The sequence below is a fragment of the Ovis aries genome, chromosome 23 (assembly GCF_016772045.2).
Source record: "Ovis aries strain OAR_USU_Benz2616 breed Rambouillet chromosome 23, ARS-UI_Ramb_v3.0, whole genome shotgun sequence".
NCBI lineage: Eukaryota > Metazoa > Chordata > Mammalia > Artiodactyla > Bovidae > Ovis > Ovis aries.
The window spans coordinates 60,995,070-61,020,164 of NC_056076.1; the positions used below are offsets into that span (position 1 = coordinate 60,995,070).

At 38.4% G+C, this 25,095-nt stretch overlaps 1 protein-coding gene across 13 annotated transcripts in view; it reads left to right on the forward strand.

Moving 5' to 3' along the window:
* Window positions 1-25,095, forward strand: part of RELCH (RAB11 binding and LisH domain, coiled-coil and HEAT repeat containing) — a 106,715-nt gene that overhangs the window by 77,475 nt on the left and 4,145 nt on the right. For 3 of the 13 annotated variants that reach the window (XM_042239223.2, XM_042239225.1, XM_060405307.1), the window contains 7 exons: window positions 1,061-1,160; window positions 5,885-5,967; window positions 6,171-6,234; window positions 7,639-7,777; window positions 11,516-11,662; window positions 14,869-14,957; window positions 18,354-18,424. In XM_042239223.2, the coding sequence (XP_042095157.1) occupies window positions 1,061-1,160; window positions 5,885-5,967; window positions 6,171-6,234; window positions 7,639-7,777; window positions 11,516-11,662; window positions 14,869-14,957; window positions 18,354-18,424 (693 nt within the window). Of the gene's footprint in view, window positions 1-1,060; window positions 1,161-5,290; window positions 5,374-5,884; window positions 5,968-6,170; window positions 6,235-7,638; window positions 11,424-11,515; window positions 11,663-14,868; window positions 14,958-18,353; window positions 18,425-25,095 lie in introns of those variants that run through there. The other 10 variants (XM_027960869.2, XM_060405309.1, XM_060405308.1 and 7 more) reach the window with 7 other exon arrangements.

The window sequence follows — 25,095 nt, forward strand, 5'->3', positions numbered from 1 at the left end:
CAAAGACCCATCTAGTCAAGGCTATGGTTTTTCCAGTTGTCATGTATGAATGTGAGAGTTGGACCATAAAGAAAGCTGAGCGCTGAAGAATTGATGCTTTTGAACTGTGGTGTTGCAGAAGACTTGAGAGTCCCTTGGACAGCAAGGAGATCCAACCAGTCCATCCTAAAGGAAATCAGTCTTGAATATTCATTGGAAGGACTGATGCTGAAGCTGAAACTCCAATACTTTGGCCACCTGATGTGAAGAACTTACTCATTTGAAAAGACCCTGATGCTGGGAAAAGATTGAAGGCGAGAGGAGAAGGGGACAACAGAGGATAAGATGGTTGGACTGACTTAATAGACATGAGTTTGAGTAAACTCTGGGAGTCAGTGATGGACAGGGAGGCCTGGTGTGCTGCAGTCCATGGGGTTGCAAAGAGTCGGACACGACTGAGGGACCGAACTGAACTGAACCCATAATCACATCATCTAGCTGCTTAAGTAGTTTCTTCTCATTCTTTACTAAAAACAGGTTTATGTATTTATTAATAACACTATCCCACATTTGGATAAGTGTCACACCCAACTTAACCCTTCCATATATGGTGGTTTGAGTTCTCCTTGATTTGGGTTATCCTCACTGATCCTGTACCACCCATATGGCATATATAGGGCAATACTGTTTCTCCAGTGTTTATAGGTGTCAGAAATTGAGACTCACAAAGGTTACAACTTACCCATCTCTTAGTCCAGTGTTTCTTCTCATAAGTAGTATGTTTTATTTTACTCTGTTTTTTTATAATTCTAACTTTTATGCTATTAAAGAGTTGAAATGTCTATTCTCTTTGCGCATGCTTAGAGAAACTTAGTTCCTGAGTGGGCTAAAAGTTTGTAGTTGTATAAAGTGACTTCCTTTTTTTAAAGAATCTTAGACATAACCTATTAAACCATAGAAAGTAATTCTATATGTTTTGCCAATATTTTTGCCACTGGTATTCCTCAGAAAGGTAGAGGTTTTCAGTACCCCAGTAGGACACTGTGGTGCTCACTTTTAGCACTGATCTTCTCCCTTGCAGTGCGAATCCAGCTTACCACGAGCTGCTGCTGACTGTTCTGTGGTATGGTGTTGTCCACACGTCAGCACTCGTGAGGTGTACTGCTGCTAGAATGTTTGAGGTATGTAAACAAAAGTTTCAGATCGTAATGATTTTCTTTGGGAGAGGGAGAGGGACTATTTTTTTGAAGGGAGGGAGCTTTTCACACTGTGTTACATTGACGTCCATTCTGTGGCATTGGATAGTATCTAGTTGTGTCCTGTGGGATGGGGCAGAAATCTAGTTTTGGAATATTTCGGATTGTTTTTTAGCCTTATTGGTTCCTTGAATGTTATTATATTATCATTTCCTCTTCTCAAATTTCTTTTAAATCTTACTTATTTCCATCCTATGTAAATCTTCTTGGCTGTACTTTTCTATTTAATGAGGCAAATGGCTATTAAAACAAAGTAGAATAGTAGAGGGTATTTATAAAGTTGGATTCATGAGTAAAATATACTTTGATTCAGTCATTGCAATTATGGAAATATTTATTGATTGCTCCTACTTTGTTATTTCCTCGCATATCATATCTAGAATAACGGCATCTCTAGACTTTAAATGCCCAAGAGAGAAGACACTTCATATAATTTAACTAGATTTTCTTAAATTGCCACCTACCCAAGTTTAGTATGAAAACTGGAATACCTATCTTTTTTATTCTTCACAAAAGAAATTGTGTCAGCCTAGTTCATGATATATGTTTTTAGAACTTGAATGTGAGCACTAAAGTTGGCTTTGAATGTTTTCTTATTCTTGAGTCTTATCACAGAGCCGTCCTGCCTGGGTTCAGCGTCTGTCTCTGCCACTTATTGCCGGGTTCAGACTTCTCTGGCCTTGGTTTTCTCATCTATAAAGTGAAGATAATAATAAGTATCCATCTCAAAGGATTTTTTGTTAATATTAAATGAGTTAATACTTGTAAAAGCCTTAAGACAGTGTCTGACACATAATTAGAAGAACTTAATAAATGTTAACTATTATTATGATTGTTGTTTTTTAAATCTATGCCATTACTTCACAAGATAATATAATAGTTTAAGAAAAGTATGTTTGATCAGGCTAAAACTGTCCCTATTGTGTATGTCATTCTTAAGATCTCTTAAAGCATTTATTTTCATAAGAAGAAGGAGATAATTCATGTCTTCCTACATTTCAGAATTTTTAGATAATTTAAGGTAAATTGCAATCAAAGTGTTAGAGCACTGATAGATTTTAAAACATATACCATCTAAAACTTTTAAGTTTCTGTGGCATCTAAAGAAAATTCCATTCTTATCAGAAGATTGAAAATAATCTGTCCATGTTATTCCACAGTTATACAAATTTGATCCAAAAAACCAATCACGTGTTCTTTGTCAAGACAAATGCCAAATTAAAAGTTTAATTAGATGCCTAGCATAATAAGTTCCTTTTAGGTACAAATAGTTTTTGATTATTCAGTATGCTGAAAAGTTATTACCATGGAAGAAGAAAGTCTTTCTTCAGCCCCATCTTTCCCCCAAAGGAAAAGAGCATCGTATTTCTTTAATATACTGTCTTCATAGAATTGTGTTCTAAGACCATAAGAGCTATTTCTTTGTCTTAAAACATTTATTTCTAATGTGTCTATATATACTGATGAAGCATACCATATAAAGGAAAATAGTTTAAAGAAAATGAGGTCTCCTCCCTTTTTACTTGTTTTTGTATTTTTTCTGCCTTATTTCTTACATGTGACTTTTGTCTGGTTTTGGTTTCTATGTCTGCTGTCAGTCCTGGTTGGAAACTATACCTATGCTTAAGCAGTTTTCAGTGTTCTCAGGTTGATTATGAATTTCTGAGTCTAATTTGAGAACTTATTTCAGTATTTTTTCAAATTCATTTATGATAAAAGTAGTTTTACTGAGCATGCCAGTAAAAGTTGTCAGGAAATATTAAAATTATTTTTGTCAATGAGCCTTAACAATATTGTATTAAAAGATTAATTATTTCATAAGATTTCTTTTGATACTAATACATTATAATTTACAATTATGCTTGCTTCCCCTGCCACCCAAAAATGACTTAATTCAAAATAAAAATGTAAAAAGCGGGGGACTTAACATGTTTTAAGTTTTTAATGTCAGAATAGAAACTATTGATAAGAAAGTGAGAAATGGATATATCAGGAATTTGATATTGGATGCTTAGTGAGATTGAACACTAAATTTAGCTCTTGAGTTTTCAGACAGCAGGACAAAAAGGGGAACTCTAGTCATTGTTAAATAAGAGAAAGTATATTCTTGATGTAACAAATTAGTATTGAAATTGATTTATGAAAGAGACTCTCTTATGTGTCTTCTAGGGTGACATAGTGGATTTCCCAAAAGATGCAGAAAATTAGTTTCATATAATGATTTCTTATATCAGTCATAAGGAAATAAAGCACATGATATTAAGACCACAACTCAAAGAAGGCATGGGCTTTTAAGACCAGTGAATGAGTCCATTTTAAGGCTTTTTGGCTGGCACAATATAAACCTTTCAAAATGTATTTTACTGATTCAAATCTAAGTTATTTTGTTTATAAAATGATACAGAGAAGAGAGTTTTATTTAACAGAACAACTCTTTGTGACCTTGTGAATTGTAGCCTGCCAGGCTTCTCTGTCCGTGGGATTTCCCAGCCAAGAGTAACTAGAGTGGGTTGCCATCCCCTTGTCTAGGGGATCTTCCTGACCCAGGGAGTGAACCCCAGTCTCCTGTATTGTAGGCAGATTTCTTTACTATCTGAGCCACCAGGGATGCCCTTTTATTTATAAAATGATACAGAGAAGAAAGTTTTATTTAACAATATTTTAATTTCTTCCCCCTGTTTCTTTCTACCTGACAGCTGTAATGCTTTTAAAGTAGTAACAGAAATTCTTTGTCATTTTATTCCTGTCTAAATTATCCATGGTTCTGTTGAAATAAAAATTATTTCAGAATACTGAAGCAGATTCAAAAGTACCTGCTGGGTTTTTGTTACTAAAAATTCCATGACATCTTCCAACTTCTTGGAGGACTAGTTCCCTTACAAGGTTAGCATTTAAGATTAATAATTTGTATTTACATTCTGAAATTGAGATTATAGGATTAAGGTGTTACACTTCTCTGTTGAAGCTCATAAAATGCTGTGATTTCTATAAAAACAAAATGCATATAGCTCAATATTGTCCTCTTGTTCTACAATTTAGGGTTGGCTGCTAAAAAAAATTGTTTTATAATTAGATTATAGAAATAGGTCTAATTGTGGTTATCATATTTTTTTGTAATTTGAGCTTTTGGAGAAGTGAACCATTTGTAAGCATTAACTCCTTGGACCAACCAGAAGCATTTTTTTATTTAACTGCTTTTTCTAAATAGATCACGAATCTTGCATCCTTTGAGTCAGCGTCGTAATTCCACGTACATTTCTTGAATGCCTAGTCTCTGTCAGACACAGTGTTCCAGTGCATTGTGTGCAGCCAGCAGAGCAGGGATCCTTGGAGGCAGATGACAGTCACCATTTTCAGATGAGAAAACTGAGTTTCAAGGGATGGTATGATATATGTGAGGCCACATGCCTAATAAGTGGAGAGCTGCAGTCTGAACCCAGGTCTGAGGTCCACATGAAGTAACTGCTTTGCACTAGGCTGTCTTGGGTCTCTGTACCTCAAGAAAGAAAGCTCTGTGATGTGAAAGACTGGGAATTTTTGTATGTGATTTTAAAATTTACATGCTTTAGAACAGTCAAAAGCAATTTAGTGGTGGCTGCTAGCCATTTGAGTTTGGTTTAAAGACAGTCCAGTTTGTACCTTGTTGGTCAAAACAAAGTTATACCAGATTTATTTAAAGAATTTAACCGTAGAACCCAGTATGTCGTCTTTCTGGCTTCTTTTAAAAAATAATAATAATAAAGAATAAAGCTTTATTTTAAATTGCCTTTTAATTGAATTTGGAAATTGTGCAGACTATGTGACCAAAAGTACAAATTGCCATTGAGTTGGTGACAAGCTGTTTTCGGGGACTGCTAGGCTGTGGAAGCTTTATTCTCCTCCTAAGCGTTCTCTGCCTTTTTTAAGCATTCCAGTAGTCATATTGGCTTAGCTTCTAATTTTGGTTTTGCTTTTGTGTTTTCTCTTTCTCTTGATTGTTCTTTCTTCTTCCCGTGGCATTGTTGTTTGTTCTTTCCATGCATCACCTGTGAATACCCCCTGCGCTGACCAATCAGCTGTTGGTGAAGGGGGTGAATGAAACTCTGGTAGCTCAGAGGGTTGTTCCTGCTCTCATAACTCTCTCCAGTGACCCTGAAATGTAAGTGTCGTCCTTGCCTTTTACCTTCAGCATCCCTTTCAAAACGTGCCTGTCAAGAAATAACCATCAGCTTTTAAATTCATTGAAGAGTAGGTTTAACTCTTTAAAATAATAAAATGGGATCATGCTTACTTGGTTTTAAACTATTATACTACTATTCATGTGTGGGTTTTGTGTTTTCAAGTCCACCTTCGCAGTAAGCCTAATGACAAGGCCATGTATTGAAAGGGGTTATTAGTAGTAGTGTTCCTCAGTAAACAGCTCCAAAACTTGAAACACGCTGATGGACTATTTCTTCCAAGCCAAGAAGGGGTGCTCTGCTAATCTCACTAACACGCTGTTACCAGTAAGTACAGTGGCATGAACCAGAGGCTTAACGTTTTAATGTCTCATGTGGGTGACTAAACCAAGAAAGGCCAATGAGTCTGCCTGCCCATCCTCAGTCACAGCTAACCCAGTTCTCATTCCAGTTTACCAAACCATTTTTTATTGCATGTTGACTGGTTTACAGCTGACTCTTCGAGGCATGAGTGAAGCGTTAGTTGACAAGCGGGTTGCTCCGGCCCTTGTTACCTTGTCCAGTGATCCTGAATTGTGAGTTCCACAGACTGCGACCTTAAGTTATACTGTCTGTCCTTTTGAGCATTCTTCTTGGTCTGCTTTTTTTAATTTAATTTGTCATTGCTAGCGACTAATACAGTATATTTACCTTGTACTTACCTTGATATATACTTTAATAATAACCAGTTTTTCGTCTCAAAGAAAATGTCAGTTTTTTTCTTCTTTAATTCTAACAGCTCTGTCAGGATTGCTACGATTCCAGCCTTTGGCACGATTATGGAAACAGTTATTCAAAGAGAGGTAGGAAATGAGTGAAGTTTCTCTCATCTGATGTGCTGCTGAGGGGGTGGGAGCACATGCCCGCACCCACGCCCTGTGGCTGGGGGCAGGGGGCACACGCATCCACTTTATTCCTCAGTTAGTTATGGGCCAGAGGGACCTCAGTGCGTGAGAATATGATAGCCAGCCTTCCAAAAGTATCTTTTCATATGCTAAGACAATCCCTAGTCTTTCTTCTCAATTTGAAACTTCAATATAAGCCAGCTCTCAGATGTTCTATTCTAAGCTTGTCTGGGTATTGCAGTATTGAATAATCCTTCACAGCAGATCTAGTTTCAGAGACTTCTCTTATTCAGTAGACTTCTGGATAGTATGCATAAATTCCCAGTTGTCAGTGTGTGCAGATTTGAAGAGAACAGTCTTCCTCAGTTTTGAGAATGGAGGCGAGAGGGGCCGATGTTCTGGTAACTGTCACTCGTGTCAAGCTGCAAGTCATGCTGTAGGCTGCTGGTGTCTTCCGGCCTCCTCGGCACTGTGGCAGCCTTCTGTCGTGCCCGCTTCAGGAGATTACCAGTCTTCCTCCCTCAGAGTCCACTTTGATTCGGAAACCTGTGTGATCTGAAGTTTGTTCGGTTCTGTCTGCAAATTAACTGTTAGACACTTATCAAAATTAGTATCAGAATGTTATTCTCTATTATGAGATTGGACATGTCCTTGCACGGTGAAAAACGCTGTACACTAGAAAATCAGTTATTTGTGGGCGTATTAGCCACTTAAATGGAAAACAAGATTTTCCATCTCATAGACATTTCACACACACACACACACAAATTATATACATATAGACTGTTTTGTAAAATTTTTGTCATAGAGTTTTTTTATAACAAAATAAACAACTTTGTTAGTTGTGGGAAAAAGTGTTTTTTGTTTTTTTACTTACATATATATATATATATTTCCCTGGTGGAGCAAAATAAAAAAAATACATCATTCTGCAAAGCTTGCAGTCTTGGCAGAATTTCAACATGTTCTTAAATCCCAAAATAAAAACTTCTTTTAGGGAAATATGAGTAATATATAAGTCACTAATGACTCATTGCTTTCAGAAGGTGAATAAGTGGGTAACTTACACTGTTATCTGTTTTAAGAATTCTAACTTAGACACAAAATCATCATACGTTTATCTTTTTCCCTAAATATTGTGGGATCTTTCTACAGTTTGTCAGGGAATATTTGTGTTAAGAAAATAAAATGAGTTGGCAAACATAAAAATGTAGGCTCTTTTCTGACCTGAAAAACTAGAGAAGTACTTATTTAATTTCAAACTTCAACTCATGTTGATACAAGTCATTTGAATCCAGTGATGCAAGCCATGTTTAGTGTGTGTCTTTCCCTCAATCTGACTGTATGATATTCAATTTTAAGTTGCTGGAAAGAGTGAAAATGCAGTTGGCTTCTTTCCTGGAAGACCCTCAATATCAAGACCAATATTCTCTGCATACAGAGATCATAAAAACGTTTGGTAGAGTTGGGCCTAATGCAGAGCCAAGGTTCCGAGATGAGTGTAAGTTGCATTTTCTTACTCTTTTTCCTGAGTTGACGTGTAAGAGCAAAAGCATGAGCTTCTCTGAGGATATGTCTTGTGTTAAAGCCTTTTCTGCGCTTTGTCTTTCATACACTGAAAGCCACGAGTGAAGCAAGTTTCTTATTGAGGGTTGGTCATTATTGCTGTTACTCAGTGGTTTCTTATACTATATCCTGTAGACATGAAAAGTAACTCATAAATAATTTCAAGTTATTTTTAGAACGGTTCTTAATAACTTAATTTCAAAATAACTGTGCTCCTTATATTCAGAGATTATTATTTAATTGTTATTTCTAAGGAAATTTATATGTGTTTTTAGACATGTCATGAAACGTGTACATTTCTTCCACTTAGCATGCCATTCAACAGTTTTAAGTCACAGCTTGTCAACCTGCTGAATAAGCTGCATAATGATCTGCTAAAGCGTTTTCTCCGGTTTCTATACTGTCACTTCTACAGTGAGCCTCAACCTTCGTGACAGCCATTTCTGAGTGGTATCAAAGCATCCAATAATTATTATGCCAAAAGCATGACAGTTAGCACTGCTACATCTTAGTCCTTTTATTTTTAGCCATTTGACATGCTCTTGAAAGGATCACAGGCTTGGTTTCCTAAGTCAGTTTATAAGAATTATCACCAAGAATATTGTCAGGATTTGGACTGCAGTGTCCAAAAGGGCATGAGCTACAAAAACACAATCACAGGATTATTTCTCGATGGGTAATAGTGTTGGTAGCATGAGGAGGAAATAATATTTCACATATTTCACAATTAGTTAACAGAAAAAGGCTTAGTGTTTTAGTGAGCAGTAGGGTTAGCTCTTCATCACAGCAACATCAGATTTACAGATGGCCCTCTGCAGGAGCTTAGACTAACTTTATTGTGGCTGTAATTGTCCTAAAGCAGGTCTTGGCTATTGAATCAAGGGACAGTCTAAATAGTCAGTGGACCTTTGATGGGCGCCACATGGTTGAGAACACAATCGAACCTTTGTATGTACATTCAAGAGAAAGGTTGACACATTGCATAGAAAAAAGAAATTTTCTTTTCATAATGATCCCAAAATAACAAGGTTTGGCTAGAGAAAGGATTGAGAATAGAAGTTTCCGATGCTTGAATAGGTGTAGTAAACTATTATCCCTGAAGCCTTCTACAAGTTAACTGTGTATTGATTGACAAGTATGTTTTAAGACCAAACAATTTTTTCCACTTCTATATCTACTACTCAGTCAGTTGGTTTCTCTTTTGCTTGAAACTTCACCCCAAGGAACTTAACATCCTGTATTAGTGAGATGAATGGTGTACAGAGTAGAACGCATACTGACAAGGATGCTATATTGCCGTCTGTCTATGTCTACAGACAGTTACTGTTACAAACTGAAGAAGGGTCAGAGAGTTGCAGGGTGGTGACTGCTGTTTCTTGGAGTGGTATTTTTGAGCTTTTCTATCTCTTTTCCCCTCTATTTCTCAAAGAATAGACGACACCGGCTCATCCAGCGGCCCTTTTTCTTCCCCACTCTTAGTGAACACAGGCCCTTTCGGTTTTCATTTTTATCTCAGGGGCCATTTGGTTTTTCCAGTGAGAGTGAAGCCGCTCAGTCGTGTCCAACTCTTTGCAACCCAGTGGGCTGTAGCCTGCCAGCTCCTCCGTCCATAGGATTTTCCAGGCAAGAATACTGGAGTGGGTTGCCATTTCCTTCTCCAGGGGACCTTCCAGACCCAGGGATTGAACTCAGGTGTCCCACATTGCGGGCAGACTGTTTACTGTCTGAGCCACTGGGGAATATTTTTCAGAATATGATACAATTTTGTTTGTTTTCCACTTTTTTAACTTTATCTGAAAACGTTCAGTCATACTTCAGAGATTTTCTAACATGGCAGTTTTACATTTCAAATCAGTGTGTTGTTTTTTTTTTTTTTTTTTTTAGTTCCTTATTTTTGATCTCAGCCCATTTCTAAAAAGAGAAGACATGATTCCCTTCATTTTTGCTACTGGATCTACCCCAGAATATATTTTGGAACTTTACTAAAGTCTATTTTTAGAAAGTTTCCTATTGATCTATCTGTACTTTGTTTGCAGTTTTGAATCTTTAAGTGAAAGGCTCCAGAAGTGGCCTTATATTGTGTGTTTCCTGTTTTCCTTGCCCACTGCAGGTCATTTGTAGAACTACTCACACTTAGGTTATTAAATCTTTTAATGATTTATCTCCATCTGAGGGGTTAACAGTTGAGTGAATTAGTTGTTCCAGGACAGTACTTATATAATGAAATGTTGAATTCTGTAATAAATGTCTATCTTCAGAGATTTAGGAAGATCCTAAATGATCGCCTGTAACTGTCAGTAGACTAGAATTTAAAGAAACTTGTTTAGGTTTGTTTTCTAGTTGAGCAGTTTTAAGGGGATATTGTGTAGTGTGGTTGTTGAGTTTCTGAGAAAAACATTGAGGAAAGGATTGCTTGAATAAGAAATAACAGAGCATGAGCAGAATGAATAGAGAGGCCATGCTTTTATAGATAAACAAGCGCAAGGAAGGTAAGTGTGGGCAGAAATGAAATAAAGACTCTTTGAGAGACTGTCTCAGAGCCACCGTTTTGTTGAGGCCTCAGCATGCCAGTTAATGAATCAAAGTTTCAGTGAATTCATTAGGAATTCAATGAAGAGCTGAAGTTTTGTCTTATGGTTTTAGAATACCTCTTAAGTATACTGTTACTAATTTTGACAAGTCAAAAAGTCCCCTAAAAATGGCCGTTGTCCTAAGTTTTTGTGGGGTTTTTTTTTTTTTTTTTTTTACATTTACTAAGGTAAGCTTAAAGATTGTAATTATAGTGCTGATCTATTGAGAAAGAAGATTTTTCAATAAGGAGATTGTGGCTTTAATATATGCAAATTCGGTGTAAACGTGAAAGGAGTCACTGCAAGTGGTCAGAATATGAGCTCATGAACCCGGTTTGGAGTCCCCCACCCAAGCAGGGACTAGAAAGGGGCCCTGAGATCAACAACTTGATAGCCGCTTACCCTGGAGCCGTTTCTCCAAGGAGCCCTGGTTTTAGTGGGAAGTGGTGTTTAGAGGTCATGGTCTTAGGCAGGAGGAACACTCAGCGTTGCTGGAGTGGCTACTGTTTCTTGGGCCGCTGCTTTTATTTTAGCAGTGTGCTGTCTGTATTTTTGAAATTTTACTCTGTTCATTGAGATACCAGATATTGAGCCCATTGAGTGACTTGAAAACTCAGCCACCTTGTGCTGTTGGACACTGGTCTTTGCTATGAACTTGAGAAACTAAAGTCAGTAATATTTTCATGAAGTAGTGAAATAATTTGATATTGAAAGAGAATAAGTATACTGTATTCATCTTTTAATAGCAACAATACCTGATTTATATAAACTTTATAATAATAACACAAGAGGTAGGTTGTTTACATTTATTTATTTGGTTTTCAGATTGCGAAACTGAATTGCAGTGAAGCCAAATGACCTGTATACATCCTCACAGTTAGGTTACAATGGCATGCTATAATCTATTTCTCCCAAATTCTGGATCACTCTTTATTCTGAAAAAACATGCTTTCTTCCCTAGTAAGAAAGAGCAAGTGTAGGATGTGGGTGATCTTTTGAAATCATCCAAAACTAAAGTAAAATTTTATAAAATAAAATATTGTTTTTCAAATGGATAGAGGACATTTCAGGTTAAAATCAACCATTTCTCTCTCTCTTTCCAGTTGTTATACCGCACCTGCATAAGTTGGCCTTGGTGAACAACTTGCAGATCGTGGACTCTAAGCGGCTGGACGTCGCTGCCCACCTCTTTGAGGCCTTCAGTGCACTTTCCTGCTGCTGTATCCTCGCCTCGCTCTGTGCGTCTGGACGTAAGGGCCAGCTTTGCTGTGAGCCTCAGTTGTCGAGCCTTGAGCAGTAGAATGTTTTCTTCAGCTCAAACAAGAAGTAGAGTAGAAGTTTAAAAATTTGAGTTGACTTGCCCCACTCTTCACTCTAGCCATCCCCTAATTTTAAGACAACTTTGAGTCTTCTATTTTTATATGTTCTATAGTTTTGAAAATACTGACTAAAATTTTGTCTGTGTTAATCGGCTGTATGACTTAAGCCACAAATGAACTACAGCTGAGGCTTCTCTGTTAATCAAAAGGAAGCCTTATCTATGTCCTGGCACTCACTTTTAATGAATGTTTAACCACCTTTATGATCCTATGAATATCTCTTGGAGACATATCACTCATTGAAAAAAAAAATACAGGGCCACCCAGGCTAATCATTGACATTGATAGCAGAACTGGAGGAAGCCTCAGAGCTCATCTAAGCCGTGTCACTCACTGCTTTCTATAAATGATTAAACTAAAACCTGAAGCCATTAGTGACTTCTGTTTTTTAATAGTTAAAAGCAAAATTGTGACCACAACAGTGAACTTTAGCTGTCCTGTTAAATGTTCTCTCTACTATCCTAGACCTAGTAAAATAAAACTAAGAAATAAAAATGAAATAAAACTAAGAAGGAAGTAAAGATAATGATGGGCAGAACAAGCTCCAGCTTTCAGGCTTTCCCATTAAAAGCGGAATAGCCCTAGAAAGGGGAAGTAAGAGGTTGAAAAAGGAGTGAGCACTGAGCACTTGCCCAGGACTGTGAAAGTGCGCGCCGCATAGCATGACCAGAGGATTAGGGCTGGGGCAGAAGGAAGTGGTGGGAGGGAAAGCAGGAATGTAGAACCGGGTGGTAAGGAGCTGCTGGTCCTTTCCAAAGTGTCAAGCTTGAAGCTCGATGCACGGCTGAGAGCACTTCATTTTGGGACCTACTGCGAATTGCCTAGTCACATGGCTGACGTTAGCTGCTTTTTATCATATAGATTATAAAATGGGCAGAGATACCATAGTTTGATAATTTTGCCTCAACTAACCACATATTTTCTATAAGTTTAATTCTGGTAAAAGCAGAACTTACCATCATTCCTAGTTTATCTTGTTGGCATTTTCAACTTAGAGAAGATAGAGGAAGCAAGAAGAGGAAGTAATAATTGTGAATTCTCAAGGAAGGACTCTTTAGTAATGGAGAAGTGGCAAGACCCTTACAAGAAAGTAATAATGGCATTTCAGAGTGTGGCATGTCAAAGAAAGAAAACACAGATATGTTTGTACCTGTTCCCTAAACTTTGCAGAAGTAAATGTTTACAAACTTCAGTGAAAAGTTATGTGTAATCTTAAATTTTCTTAGAGTTTCAAAAAGAATATGCCTCAAAGAAAATGAGAAAGTCAAAAAAAGAAAGGTCAAAACTTTCAGCTCTGTGCGGTGGTTTCTGACAGCAGAGGCGTCCGTATGGAAGGGGCGTCAGTGCATGGCTAGGCACGCGCAGACTGTCACTGCAGAGGACACACAGGAAGAAGCCTCCGCACCAGCGTAGCAAGGGGAAGCAGCCTCCCAACAGCAGGCCCTGTGCGGGCACTTCCGCCTGAGTCAGGGCTTGTGCTTGTGTCTACAGGGGCGTTAAGGCCACCGGGAGAATCACGCTGCCTGTGTCTGCGCTGTGTTCCACGGCATCCTGAGCTGATGGGACACAGCATCGTGTTTCAATAGGTTTGGCAAGGTGTTGCGTCAAGAAGTGACGTTTAATATAAAATTTGAAGGAGTCTAGAAATATTTGACTTAGAATGGTTTAGCGATGAAAAGATAATTTGAAAATAATTTTAAAGGTGGTTATGAAAAAAACTTAGGCCCGTTTGTGTAAACGCTGACGAGCAGGGAGGCCTGTGGTCTGAGAAGAGCTTTCTGAGTTATCTAAAAGTACAGTGACCTCTTCTGTGAAACTGAATGTCCTGTCACTGTTTTGCAGTCAGAGGCCTTATGACCATCACTCATGGATGAGGTAGAGGTGGTTTCTAACATCAGATAGGACTAAATGACCTATAAGTTTCCAGCTCCTAAGAAAGACTGTGGGATTTCATGGGGAAGAGGACCAAACAGTGAGTAGGGAGAGAGGAGGCTTTATTCCTCTCTCTCTTGAAAATAACTATTTTCAAGGCAGTAGTTATATGGACTTTTTTACTTAATAAAGTTTATTATAATTTGCTTCAGAAAAATCAGCTCATCTTTATAGGGGAAGTCACTTACTGGCATTTTTCACTTGAATATTAATATGGTATAATGTTAAATAAGAACTATTTTTAAATGGCTCACAACTATTATAGGTGAGAAAGTGTTGTTAAGTAATGTGAATGAACAGGGTGAATTGTTTTCTTGAGAAATGCATCTGCTTTCCTGACTCCTTTCAATGTCATATAATCAACTAAAACTCATAGGACTGAGAAATATAGGTAGTACTAAACGTATTACAGCAAAACCTCTCTTGCCCAATTCAGTCAGGACCATATGCGTCAGTTTAGCAGAATGGTTGAAGTAAGGAATCTAGAAAATAATATATATCTAAGGTAGCTTCTTTTAACTTAAAACACATAAATATAACTTATTTTACCAATCTTTTGATGTAAAGTTACGGCATTTCTTTTGTCAGTCTGCTGATTAGAGTTTTAAACATCAGCCTTCTTAGAATAATCACGTTTGTAATATAATTGTCTATGAATTTCAACTTAAGTTTGTTTAAAGAGAATCCAGAAACATTTCTGATAATGGATACTGAATTTTTCTAGATTTTTGTATTTTTCTTTATATTTTAATATGCATATATTTTAAACAGCAATGTTTTAAGCAGCTGGACTTTCAACTTAATTGTCATGGAAACATTAATTTTCTTTTTATCCTCATTTAAACATCCAGTTAAATTTCCTGATTTCATTTTCACCCTTATTATTTCATATGTTTACATACCAAGTTATTAAACTATGTGCTGTAACAATAATGAATGCTTCTGACATGAAGAGATTTGTGGCAATAAACACAGTTGACTCTTGATAAGTAGCTAACTCAACAGATAAGAATGATGCTTGAGGGAAGCCTGTTGGCCCTAAGTGATCAGCATACCACAGCCATCATTTAAGAAATCTGCTGCTGTTGTTCTGTTGGACATACCAGTTTGGTTTTTGTAAATGTCCTTAACTACTTTCTCTCAAGTCATTTCAGAGGATTTAATGGTTAATCACTTTTTACCTGGTCTCAGATGTTTACGCATCGACATGGAACATCTTTCTCCAGAGCACGAAGTAAGCTGCTGTCATGATTAAGCCATTGTGACCATCAGCACCATGCTCATGTGTTTTAATATCTCCTACGTGTGCGTGCTAAGTCGCTTCAGTCGTATCTGACTCTTTGCAACCCCGTGGACTGTAGGCCTCCAGGCTCCCCTGTCCATGGGACTCTCCAGGCAAGAACACTGGAGTGGGTTGCTGTGCCCGCCTCCAGGGGATCTTCCGACCCAGGATCCAGCCTTGTCTCCATGTCTGCTGCATTGGCAGGCGGTTTCTTCACCACTAGCACCACCTGGGAGGTTCATTATCTCCTGTTCAGACTTTCATTCCTCTTCGTGTGAGGCCTGATGATGGCAGGCTGTGCTTAATTTTTTCAAATCAAGTTCAGTGTCATTTTACGGATTTGTTAACTAGTGATGAGATCTTAAGCAGCTCCTTTTGCATCTATCTGTTCAACTCTCTAAAGTAGGCACAATGAACTGTCTAGAATTTAGCAAGGAATGTATGTGAAATGCTTTTTATCTGCAAAATGCTGTGCAGTATTATCTCAGACCATCAGCTTTCTTAGAGGCAGCGTTTCTGTTTTCTGTCTCCATTTCCTCATAACGCTTCTCATTCTGTTTATCTTCCTGTGTCCTCAGGACAGAAGACACAGGTTCTGTCCCTGTTGTATCATTTATTTCCTATTCTGTCTTCAATCTGTTTTTCTATCAGCTTTTCTTTAGCCTGTTCCCATGTTTGACTCTCCCGTCCTAAACAAAACAAAACCAAAATCTTCCCGTTATCCCTGCACCACACCTGTTTCCTCCCAGTAGTCCACGCTCACTCTCAGCTCTCACACAGTTCGCCGCCAGCAAAGCTTCCGTCTCTGAGCTCGCCGGTGGTGAGTGCTGCCCTGCACAGGCACGCCGGAGTTGCAAGCTTTTCCTCCACGTCTTCGTCAGTGCTCGATGGTTTTGGGCTTCTTTGAATTCGGTAGAGACAAAGCGGCATCTCGTGACGGCTTTCCTTGCATCTCCTTGATTGTTTTAAACCTGGAATCCTCTATGTGCTCACTAACAGCAAAGCCTTTTTAGGTTTTCTGCCCATTTTTTTCACTTTGGATGATATTTTTTCCTGTTATTTCTTTGATGTTTGTTGTTTAATTGGAAATCCAGTATTCTGTTCATTTTGTATTTTATGAATATCTTTTCCCAATTTTTTTTTCATATTTTTGGCCTATTTGAACACTGATTTTTAATTTTAATAGATTGTTTAAATCTTTCTAAGACATGATCTCCTATACTTTCTTCTTAAAATGTTTAAAATTGTATTTTTACAATAAAATTCATAATCCATCTAAAATTAGTTTTTATGTATGGTATGAGGCAGTGCGTAAATTATGCTTTTTTCTGTACAGATGACCCGCTGTCCCGTTACTGTTTACGGAACAGTTCATTATGTCTTGTACTGACTGGCAGTGCCACTTCTTTCATATCTGATGTTTCCTTGTATTCCTGCATGTCTTACTCAGGAACATTGTTTCCTGCTGATCTCCTTGTTTATTATAACATTGATATGAACTGTATCATTGTAATGAACTGTCTTTATTACAGTTGCTTGTTAAAAAGTCCTGAAATCTAACGGCAGATTCAGCATCCTGTCATTTTTTTAGAACTTTTCATAACCCTTATCATTTTTATGTAAATTTTTGCGTTAAACAAGGTTCCTAGAATGATCTTGTTCAGATTCTGATGAAGTTTAATTGATTCTATAAATTAATTGGGAGAGACATCAACTTCATAATTTCGAGTCTTCTATCTAGAACATGGGGCTTCCCAAAGGGCTCAGTGGTAAAAAAAAAAAAAAAAAAAAATTCCACCTGCCAATGCAGAAGGTGCAAGAGACGCAGGTTCCGTCCCTGGGCCAGGAAGGTCCCCTGGAGGAGGAAATGGCAGTCTGCTCCAGCATTCTTGTCTAGAAAATCCCATGGACAGTCCATGGGGTCGAAAATAGTCAGACACTCCTTAGCAACTGAGCACGCACGCATGCAGAACAGACTGTATCTTACATTTGTTTATGTCTCCTTTAATGTCTTTGAATGAAGTTTTATAATTTTGTTTGAAAAAAACTGTCACCTTACATTTATAATGCTATAATGCTAACTTTCTTTAGGATTATATGTTTTTTAACACTTTGTTATTGGGGTGTAGAAATGTATATAACTTTTATGTGTTGAATTTATGTCTGACTAACCTGAGAAACTTTATTATTCTAATAATAAAATGTCTCTGAATTTTTTAAGTAAGTTTCAAATGCAGGAAAGTCACCATTATTATAGTAAATAATATATTATTTTCTAATACTTTTACTGTATTTTTTTTCCTTTTCCTTAGTGTAGGCTCTATATTGCTATACCTTTTTACTTCTGATATTAATTTGCTTTTTGCTTTCTTTTTAAAGTAGTTTTGTTAGGGGTTATGAATTTTATTAACCTTTTCAAATATTGAATTTTTGACTGTTGATTTTTCTCTGTTTTTTAGTTTGACTGCTGTTTTCATCTTTATTTCCTTCTGCTTTCTTTAGGTTTGATTTTTTTTTCCTGTTTTTCTAACTCCTTAAGGAGGAAGCTTGGGTTTTTCTCTTGTTAACTTTTCTTCTTTTCTGATACATAAACGCAAGCCTGTCAGTGCTCCTTAGGCCACGTCCCTTTTGTTCCATTGTAGCTTTGTTATCATTTGGTCCAAATTAGATTCTCATTTCCATTATTTCTTTATTGATCCATGGATTTTTGCTTCATGAGGTAAAGGTAGGTAATTTTATGAGCCAGTTCTCTTATATTTGTATTAACGTTTTGTGATCTAGTCGTTCTATCAGCTGTGAAAGACATGTTAAAATCATGATTGGGAATTGCTTTCTTTCCCTCGTTTTAGCTTTTTCCCTGTTGTGCTTTGTACATTTTATAGCTGCCCTTTACCAACCTGAGGGAGTTTGTTTTTATTGCTGGTTAGTTGAGTATTTTTATCATGAGGGGTGGTTGGATATTGTTAAATGTATTTTTCTGAGTCAGTTGAGATGATTACATAATTATGGTTTTTTATTCTCTCACAATATTTGATATTAATGGGTTTTTATATCCTAAAGCAACCTCTGAACCCTGTAAAAATCCCACTTAGTTATGATGCATAATTCCTTTTATTAATAGATGAAGGTAGATTCAACTTGCTGATATTTTGTTCAGGATTTGTGCATTGAAGATGAAGGCCATCTGTAGAATAGAACAAACAAGAGGCAAGCCTTTAACAAAGTAACTGCCAAAAGTTTCCTCTTTTAATTAACATATTAGCTTATGGCAATATTAAATGCTCAACTAAAAACTTTAGTTTTACTGTGCTACCTATATTTCACTAAAGTCAGTTTTTTTTTAATCAGGTTATTTTGACTTCCATGATAAAAGAATGTGAACAAAAAGTAGAGAACAAGACCGTCCAAGAGCCTCAAGGGTAAAACCTTAATTCTTTTTTATGGCTTTCTGTTAACCTTAACTTCTCTACATGGAATTTTTGTCAGTGGGTCAAGTGTTTTATAGTGTGTTGTTTTGTGGTAATTAATTTAGAAGGCAAGAAAAGCCTTTAAATGGGCAGTTCACAGTACTAATCCATAAACCATCTAGGGAATTTAAAATTCAGATCTCTGCCTTATTCTTTGTGCCCTCATCTTTCTGAGTCGGCCTAGAGATCTGTATATTTAAAAGCTTCCAGCCAAATACCAATTCAAAGAGACTCACACCCCAGTGTTCATAGAAGCATTATTTACAATTGACAAGATATGGAAGGCAGACTAAGTGTCTATGAACAGATGAATGGATAAAGATGTGTGAGTGTCTGTATGTATACACACACAGAATGCAATACTACTACACCATAAAGAAGAGCATATTCTACTGATGAAATTAGTCAGGGCAAGACAAATACTGCATCATATCATTTATGTAGAATCTGAAAAATACAACAGGATTATGGATATAACAAAAAAGAAACAGACTCGGATACAGAAAACAAACTAGTGGTTACCAGAAGGGTGGAGGGGAGGGGACGGGACTCCAGCTGAGCTGCTGCAAGTCGTGAAAGATGATGCTGTGAAAGTGCTGCACTCAATATGCCAGCAAACTTGGAACACTCAGCAGTGGCCACAGGACTGGAAAAGGTCAGTTTTCATTCCAATCCCAAAGAAAGACAATGCCAAAGAATGCTCAAACTGCCGCACAATTGCCCTCATCTCACACGCTGGTAGAGTAATGCTCAAAATTCTCCAAGCCAGGCTTAAGCAATACGTGAACTGTGAACTTCCAGATGTTCAAGCTGGTTTTAGAAAAGGCAGAGGAACCAGAGATCAAACTGCCAACATCCGCTGGATCATGGAAAAGCAAGAGAGTTCCAGAAAAACATCTGTTTCTGCTTTATTGAGTACGCCAAAGCCTTTGTGTGGATGACAATAAACTGTGGAAAATTCTGAAAGAGATGGCAATACCAGACCACCTGACCTGCCTCTTGAGAAACCTATATGCAGGTCAGGAAGCAACAGTTAGAACTGGACATGGAATAACAGACTGGTTCCAAATAGGAAAAGGAGTACGTCAAGGCTGTATATTGTCACTCTGCTTACTTACCTTATATGCTGAGTACATCAAGAGAAATGCTGGACTGGAAGAAGCACAAGCTGGAATCAAGATTGCCAGGAGAAATGTCAATAACCTCAGATGTGCAGATGACACCACCCTTATGGCAGAAAGTGAAGAGGAACTAAAAGCCTCTTGATGAAAGTGAAAGAGGAGAGCAAAAAAGTTGGCTTAAAGCTCAACATTCAGAAAAGTAAGATCATGGCATGTGGTCCCATCACTTCATGGCAAATAGATGGGGAAACAGTGGAAACAGTGTCAGACTTTATTTTGGGGGGCTCCAAAATCACTGCAGATGGTGACTGCAGCCATGAAATTAAAAGACACTTGCTCCTAGGAAGAAAAGTTACTACCAACCTAGATAGCATATTCAAAAGCAGAGACATTACTTTGCCGACTAAGGTCCGTCTAGTCGAGGCTATGATTTTTCCAGTAGTCATGTATGGATGTGAGAGTTGGACTGTGAAGAAGACTGAGCGCCGAAGAATTGATGGTTTTGAACTGTGGTGTTGAAGAAGACTCTTGAGAGTCCCTTGGACTGCAAGGAGATCCAACCAGTCTATTCTGAAAGAGATCAGCCTTGAGATTTCTTTGGAAGGAATGATGCTAAAGCTGAAACTCCAGTACTGTGGCCACCTCATGCGAAGAGTTGACTCATTGGAAAAAGACTCTGATGCTGGGAGGGATTGGGGGCAGGAGAAGAAGGGGATGACAGAGGATGAGATGGCTGGATGGCATCACTGACTCGATGGACATGAGTCTGGGTGGGCTCCAGGAGTTGGTGATGGACAGGGAGGCCAGGCGTGCTGTGATTCATGGGATCGCAAAGAGTCGGACACGACTGAGTGACTGAACCGACTGAGAAGGGTGGAGGAAAGGGGGAGGGGCAATTTAGGGGTAGAAGATTAAGAGGAACAAACTATTATATATAAATTGCAAGGATATATTGTACAATACAGGGAATATAGCCAATATTTTATAATAACTATAAATGGAATATAGCCTTTAAAAATTGTGAATCATTACATTGTGCACCTTTAACTTACATAATATTGTATATCATCTATCAGTTCAGTTCAGTTCAGTCACTCAGTCGTGTCCAACTCTGCGACCCCACTGACTGCAGCACGCCAGGCCTCCCTGTCCATCACCAACTCTCAGAGTTCACTCAAACCCATGTCCATCGAGTCAGTGATGCCATCCAACCATCTCATCCTCTGTCGTCCCCTTCTCCTCCTGCCTTCAATCTTTACCAGCATCAGGGTCTTTTCCAATGAGTTGGTTCTTCACATCAGGTGGCCAAAGTATTGGAGTTCCAGCTTCAGCATCAGTCCTTCCAATGAATATTCAGGACTGATCTTTAGGATGGACTGGTTGGATCTCCTTGCAGTCCAAGGGACTCTCAAGCGTCTTCTCCAACACCACAGTTCAAAAGCATCAATTCTTCGGTACTCAGCTTTCTTTATTGTCCAACTCTCACATCCATACATGACTACTGGAAAAACTGTAGCTTTGGCTAGACAGACCTTTGTTGGCAAAGTAATGTCTCTGCTTTTGAATATGCTGTCTAGGTTGGTCATAGCTTTTCTTCCAAGGAGCAAGTGTCTTTTAATTTCATGGCTGCAGTCACCATCTGCCATGATTTTTGGAGCCCAAGAAAATAAAGTCTGACACTGTTTCCACTGTTTCCCCATCTATTTGCCATGAAGTCATGGGACCACATGCCATGATCTTACTTTTCTGAATGTTGAGTTTTAAGCCAACTTTTTCACTCTCCTCTTTCACTTTCATCAAGAGGCTGTTTAGTTCTTCACTTTTCTGCCATGAGAGTGGTGTCATCTGCATATCGGAGGTTATTGATATTTCTCCCGGCAATCTTGATTCCCGCTTGTGTTTCTTCCAGCCCAGCGTTTCTCTTGATGTACTCTGCGTATAAGTTAAATAAGCAGGGTGACAATATACAGCCTTGATGTACTCCTTTCCTGATCTGGAGCCAGTCTGTTGTTCCATATCCAGTTCTAACTGTTGCTTCCTGACCTGCATACAGATTTCTCAAGAGGCAGGTTAGGTGGTCTGGTATTGCCATCTCTTGAAGAATTTTCCATAGTTTGTTGTGATCCACACAGTCAAAGGCTTTGGTGTAGTCAATAAAGCAGAAATAGATGTTTTTCTGGAACTTTCTTGTTTTTTCGGTAATCTGATGAATGTTGGCAATGTGCTGGTTCCTCTTCCTTTTCTAAATCCAGCTTGACCATCTGGAAGTTCATGGTTCACATACTGTTGAAGCCTGACTTGGAGAATTTTGAGCATTACTTTGCTAGTGTGTGAGATGAGTGCAGTTGTGCGGTAGTTTGAGCTTTCTTTGGCATTGTCTTTCTTTGGGATTGGGATGAAAACTGACCTTTTCCAGGTCAGGTCTCCTGCATTGCAGGCAGAGTCTTTACCAGCTGAGCTGCAAGGGAAGCCCAAGAGCACTGGCGTGGGCAGCCCGTCCTTTCTCCAGGGGATCTTCCCTACCCAGCAACCGAACCAGGGTCTCCTGCATTGCAGGCAGATTCTGTACCAACTGAGCTATCAGGGATGCCTTTATAAGCTATACTTCAATAAAATATTGAACAGAAAACAAAAGCTTCCAAAGAGATTCTGATAGGTAGTTGGGTTTGGGAATCACTGGTGAAAATATCTAAAAATTTGTGACAAGAGTTGGGGCAGTTAACGGATTCACTGCATAAAGGGCTGTCAGCGTGTGGGTGTTCTAGTCACGTGCTTCTGACCAAACTAGAGCTCAGAGATTTAGTGAAATTAAAATGTGAACATAGGTGTGGAAGAATAAAGTTGGTCATTTCAGGATAGGAAGTAATTTATAAATAGTCTGTTGTACTCTTTCTAAAGTAACCTTGGACAGTTAATCTTAAGTGGAATCTGTTTAGGCATGAAAAACTCAAAGGTGTTTCCTTTGTAAAAGTGACTCCCAGGAATAAGTGTTTCATCTTGTCAGGCCAGGTGCCCATACAGACGCTCCTTCACAGTTCCAGCCCCAGTACGCACACACACACGGGCAGTCCTTTGCCCCTTAGCACAGCTCAGAACTGTTGCCTTAGTCTCCTGGAATGGTGGAAGCTCTTCTATCATTTTAGCCATGGAAAGTTATAAAATAGAAATACTTTGATAGGTTTCTACTCTGAACACAAAATCCGTAAAGTTAACATTAAAGCGTATAATTCTGTTCGTTTTTATACATTTAATATGAACATTTTTGATGCCTTATTAGTTTAAAATGTAAAAGGTTTGGGACTAAAATTGAGAGAAATTATATGTGAAATACCTTCTAAATGACATTTCATAAATTAGCATGCAGGAGATTACAAGAAAGAAGTCTCTGTACCGTCCTGAGCCGCCTTTGGTTATATGACCTTCCATCTAAAAAGAAAAGTTCACTTTGATAATCATAGTTTCCCTGTGTTATTCACATCTCCTGTATTATCATTTTTTTTAATTCTTAATCCACAGAATTTCAAATAGACACAAAAATAAACATGACATAATGAATCCTCACGTATTCACTTACTCAGTTTATATATAACAGTGAGTATGAGAAATAAGGTGGATTCAGGATATATTCAAATGTGAGTTCAGTTTAACTTGGCAACAGGTTAGACTAAGAGAGAACTAGAATCTAAGGGTTCCCAGGTTGGGTGATGGCACAGTACAACCCAGGGGAGCTATTCTGAAGAGAAGTGTTTATTCACAGTTTGAAGTACAGTTAGAAAAGCACTGTAAGCAGTTACTGAGATTTAGGAACTAGTAAAATAGTGGTGGTAATTAGAGGGGTGGAGGTGGACGGATCTCACTTGGAAAGAGGGCTCAGACATGAAATTAGACCAGTGTTTAAAATGCAGCATCTAGGAGAAGCTTGGGCTTTCCAGGTGGCTCAGTAGTAAAGAATCCGCCTGCCAGCGCAGGAGACTCGGGTTCAGTCCCTGGGTCAGGACGTTTGCCTGGAAGTGGGCATGGCAGTCCACTCCCGTCTTCTTGCCTGCAGAATACCATGGACAGAGGAGCCTGGCAGACTACAGTCCAGAGGGTCGCAAAGAGTCAGACATGACTGAGCAACTAATACTTCACTTCAAGAGAAGCTTCACTGCGAATTAGGAGGCAATTCAGAGTGGTGTCAAAAAATCAAACAGGAATTTAAAAGAGAAGGAGCAGTGGTCTTCCATTTGTAAGATAGAGTAATGTGGAGAGGGAGAGAAATATTCTAGGATATAAATAATTTAAAAAATAGGCCAGAAGTATCAGAGAAGGCGATGGCACCCCACTCTAGTACTCTTGCCTAGAAAATTCCATGGACGGAGGAGCCCGGTAGGCTGCAGTCCATGGGGTCGTGAAGAGTCAAACACGACTAAGCGACTTCCCTTTCACTTTTCACTTTCATGCATTGGAGAAGGAAGTAGCAACCCACTCCAATGTTCTTGCCTGGAGAATCCCAGGGACAAGGGAGCCTGGTGGGCTGCCGTCTGTGGGGTCACACAGAGTCGGACACGACAAGTGACTTACCAGCAGCAAGAGGTTCTATAGATGCAGAATCAACAGGTGATGGGAAGTGATTGGCTATGAGTTGCAATGGAAAGGTCTGAGATTTCCTTGAAAGCCTGCAGTAAGAAGACAGTACTTTACAGAGCAGTCCATTTCATTTTTAACCACTTGTTTTAAAAAAAAAAAAAACTCCTTTCATATTCTGAGTTAAAGTCTCCCTTCCTGTAACATCTGCTCTCCAAAGTTTTGGCAGAGGGATCAGAGTCAGACTCTTTTGTCAAAGTAATAAAAAATGTAAATATTCAGAAAAACAAACAAACAAACAAAAAAAATGCTATAATGCGGTGATTCTGTACTAGAAAGCTTTGTAAAATACCTACCTGGGTCTTCTACCCTGGAAAGAAAAAATCAGAATCACTGGGGTCAGGTCTAGGTATCCACATCAAGAAGTTCCCCAGATAATTGTGCTGCGCCTCAGTAGGTCTCTATAGATATACACAGCTGTGCAGATGTATATTATATGTTTCATTCTTCATAGGAAGGTATCGTAAGCCTCCTAACTCTCCTCCAAGCTAAACACTGGGCACTGCTTTCCCTTCTATGTCCTGGTTTCCAGGCTCCTTTAGCATATTGTACTCCTCTTAGAGTCATTGACTTGATGGTATCTCAGATATTATCTGACCCATGTCTCCTGTTTTTCTAGATGCAGACTAAAATAATACTTATCTTCTGACATAACACTGTTTCCTAAAGAAAGAAAACAGTACCATCAACCTACAGTGTTAAGGAAAGGCATCATGGAATTTAAAACTTGGCTAGACACCAAAGAAGAGATATTTAAGTTGAGAATAGTTCAAACAGTTAGACTAGGCAAACATGACTCAAGGGAGTCAAGGAGTTAATCAGTGATGGTTGGTTTAAAACACACACCCACACAAGAGTTAGATTGCTGTTTCTTGA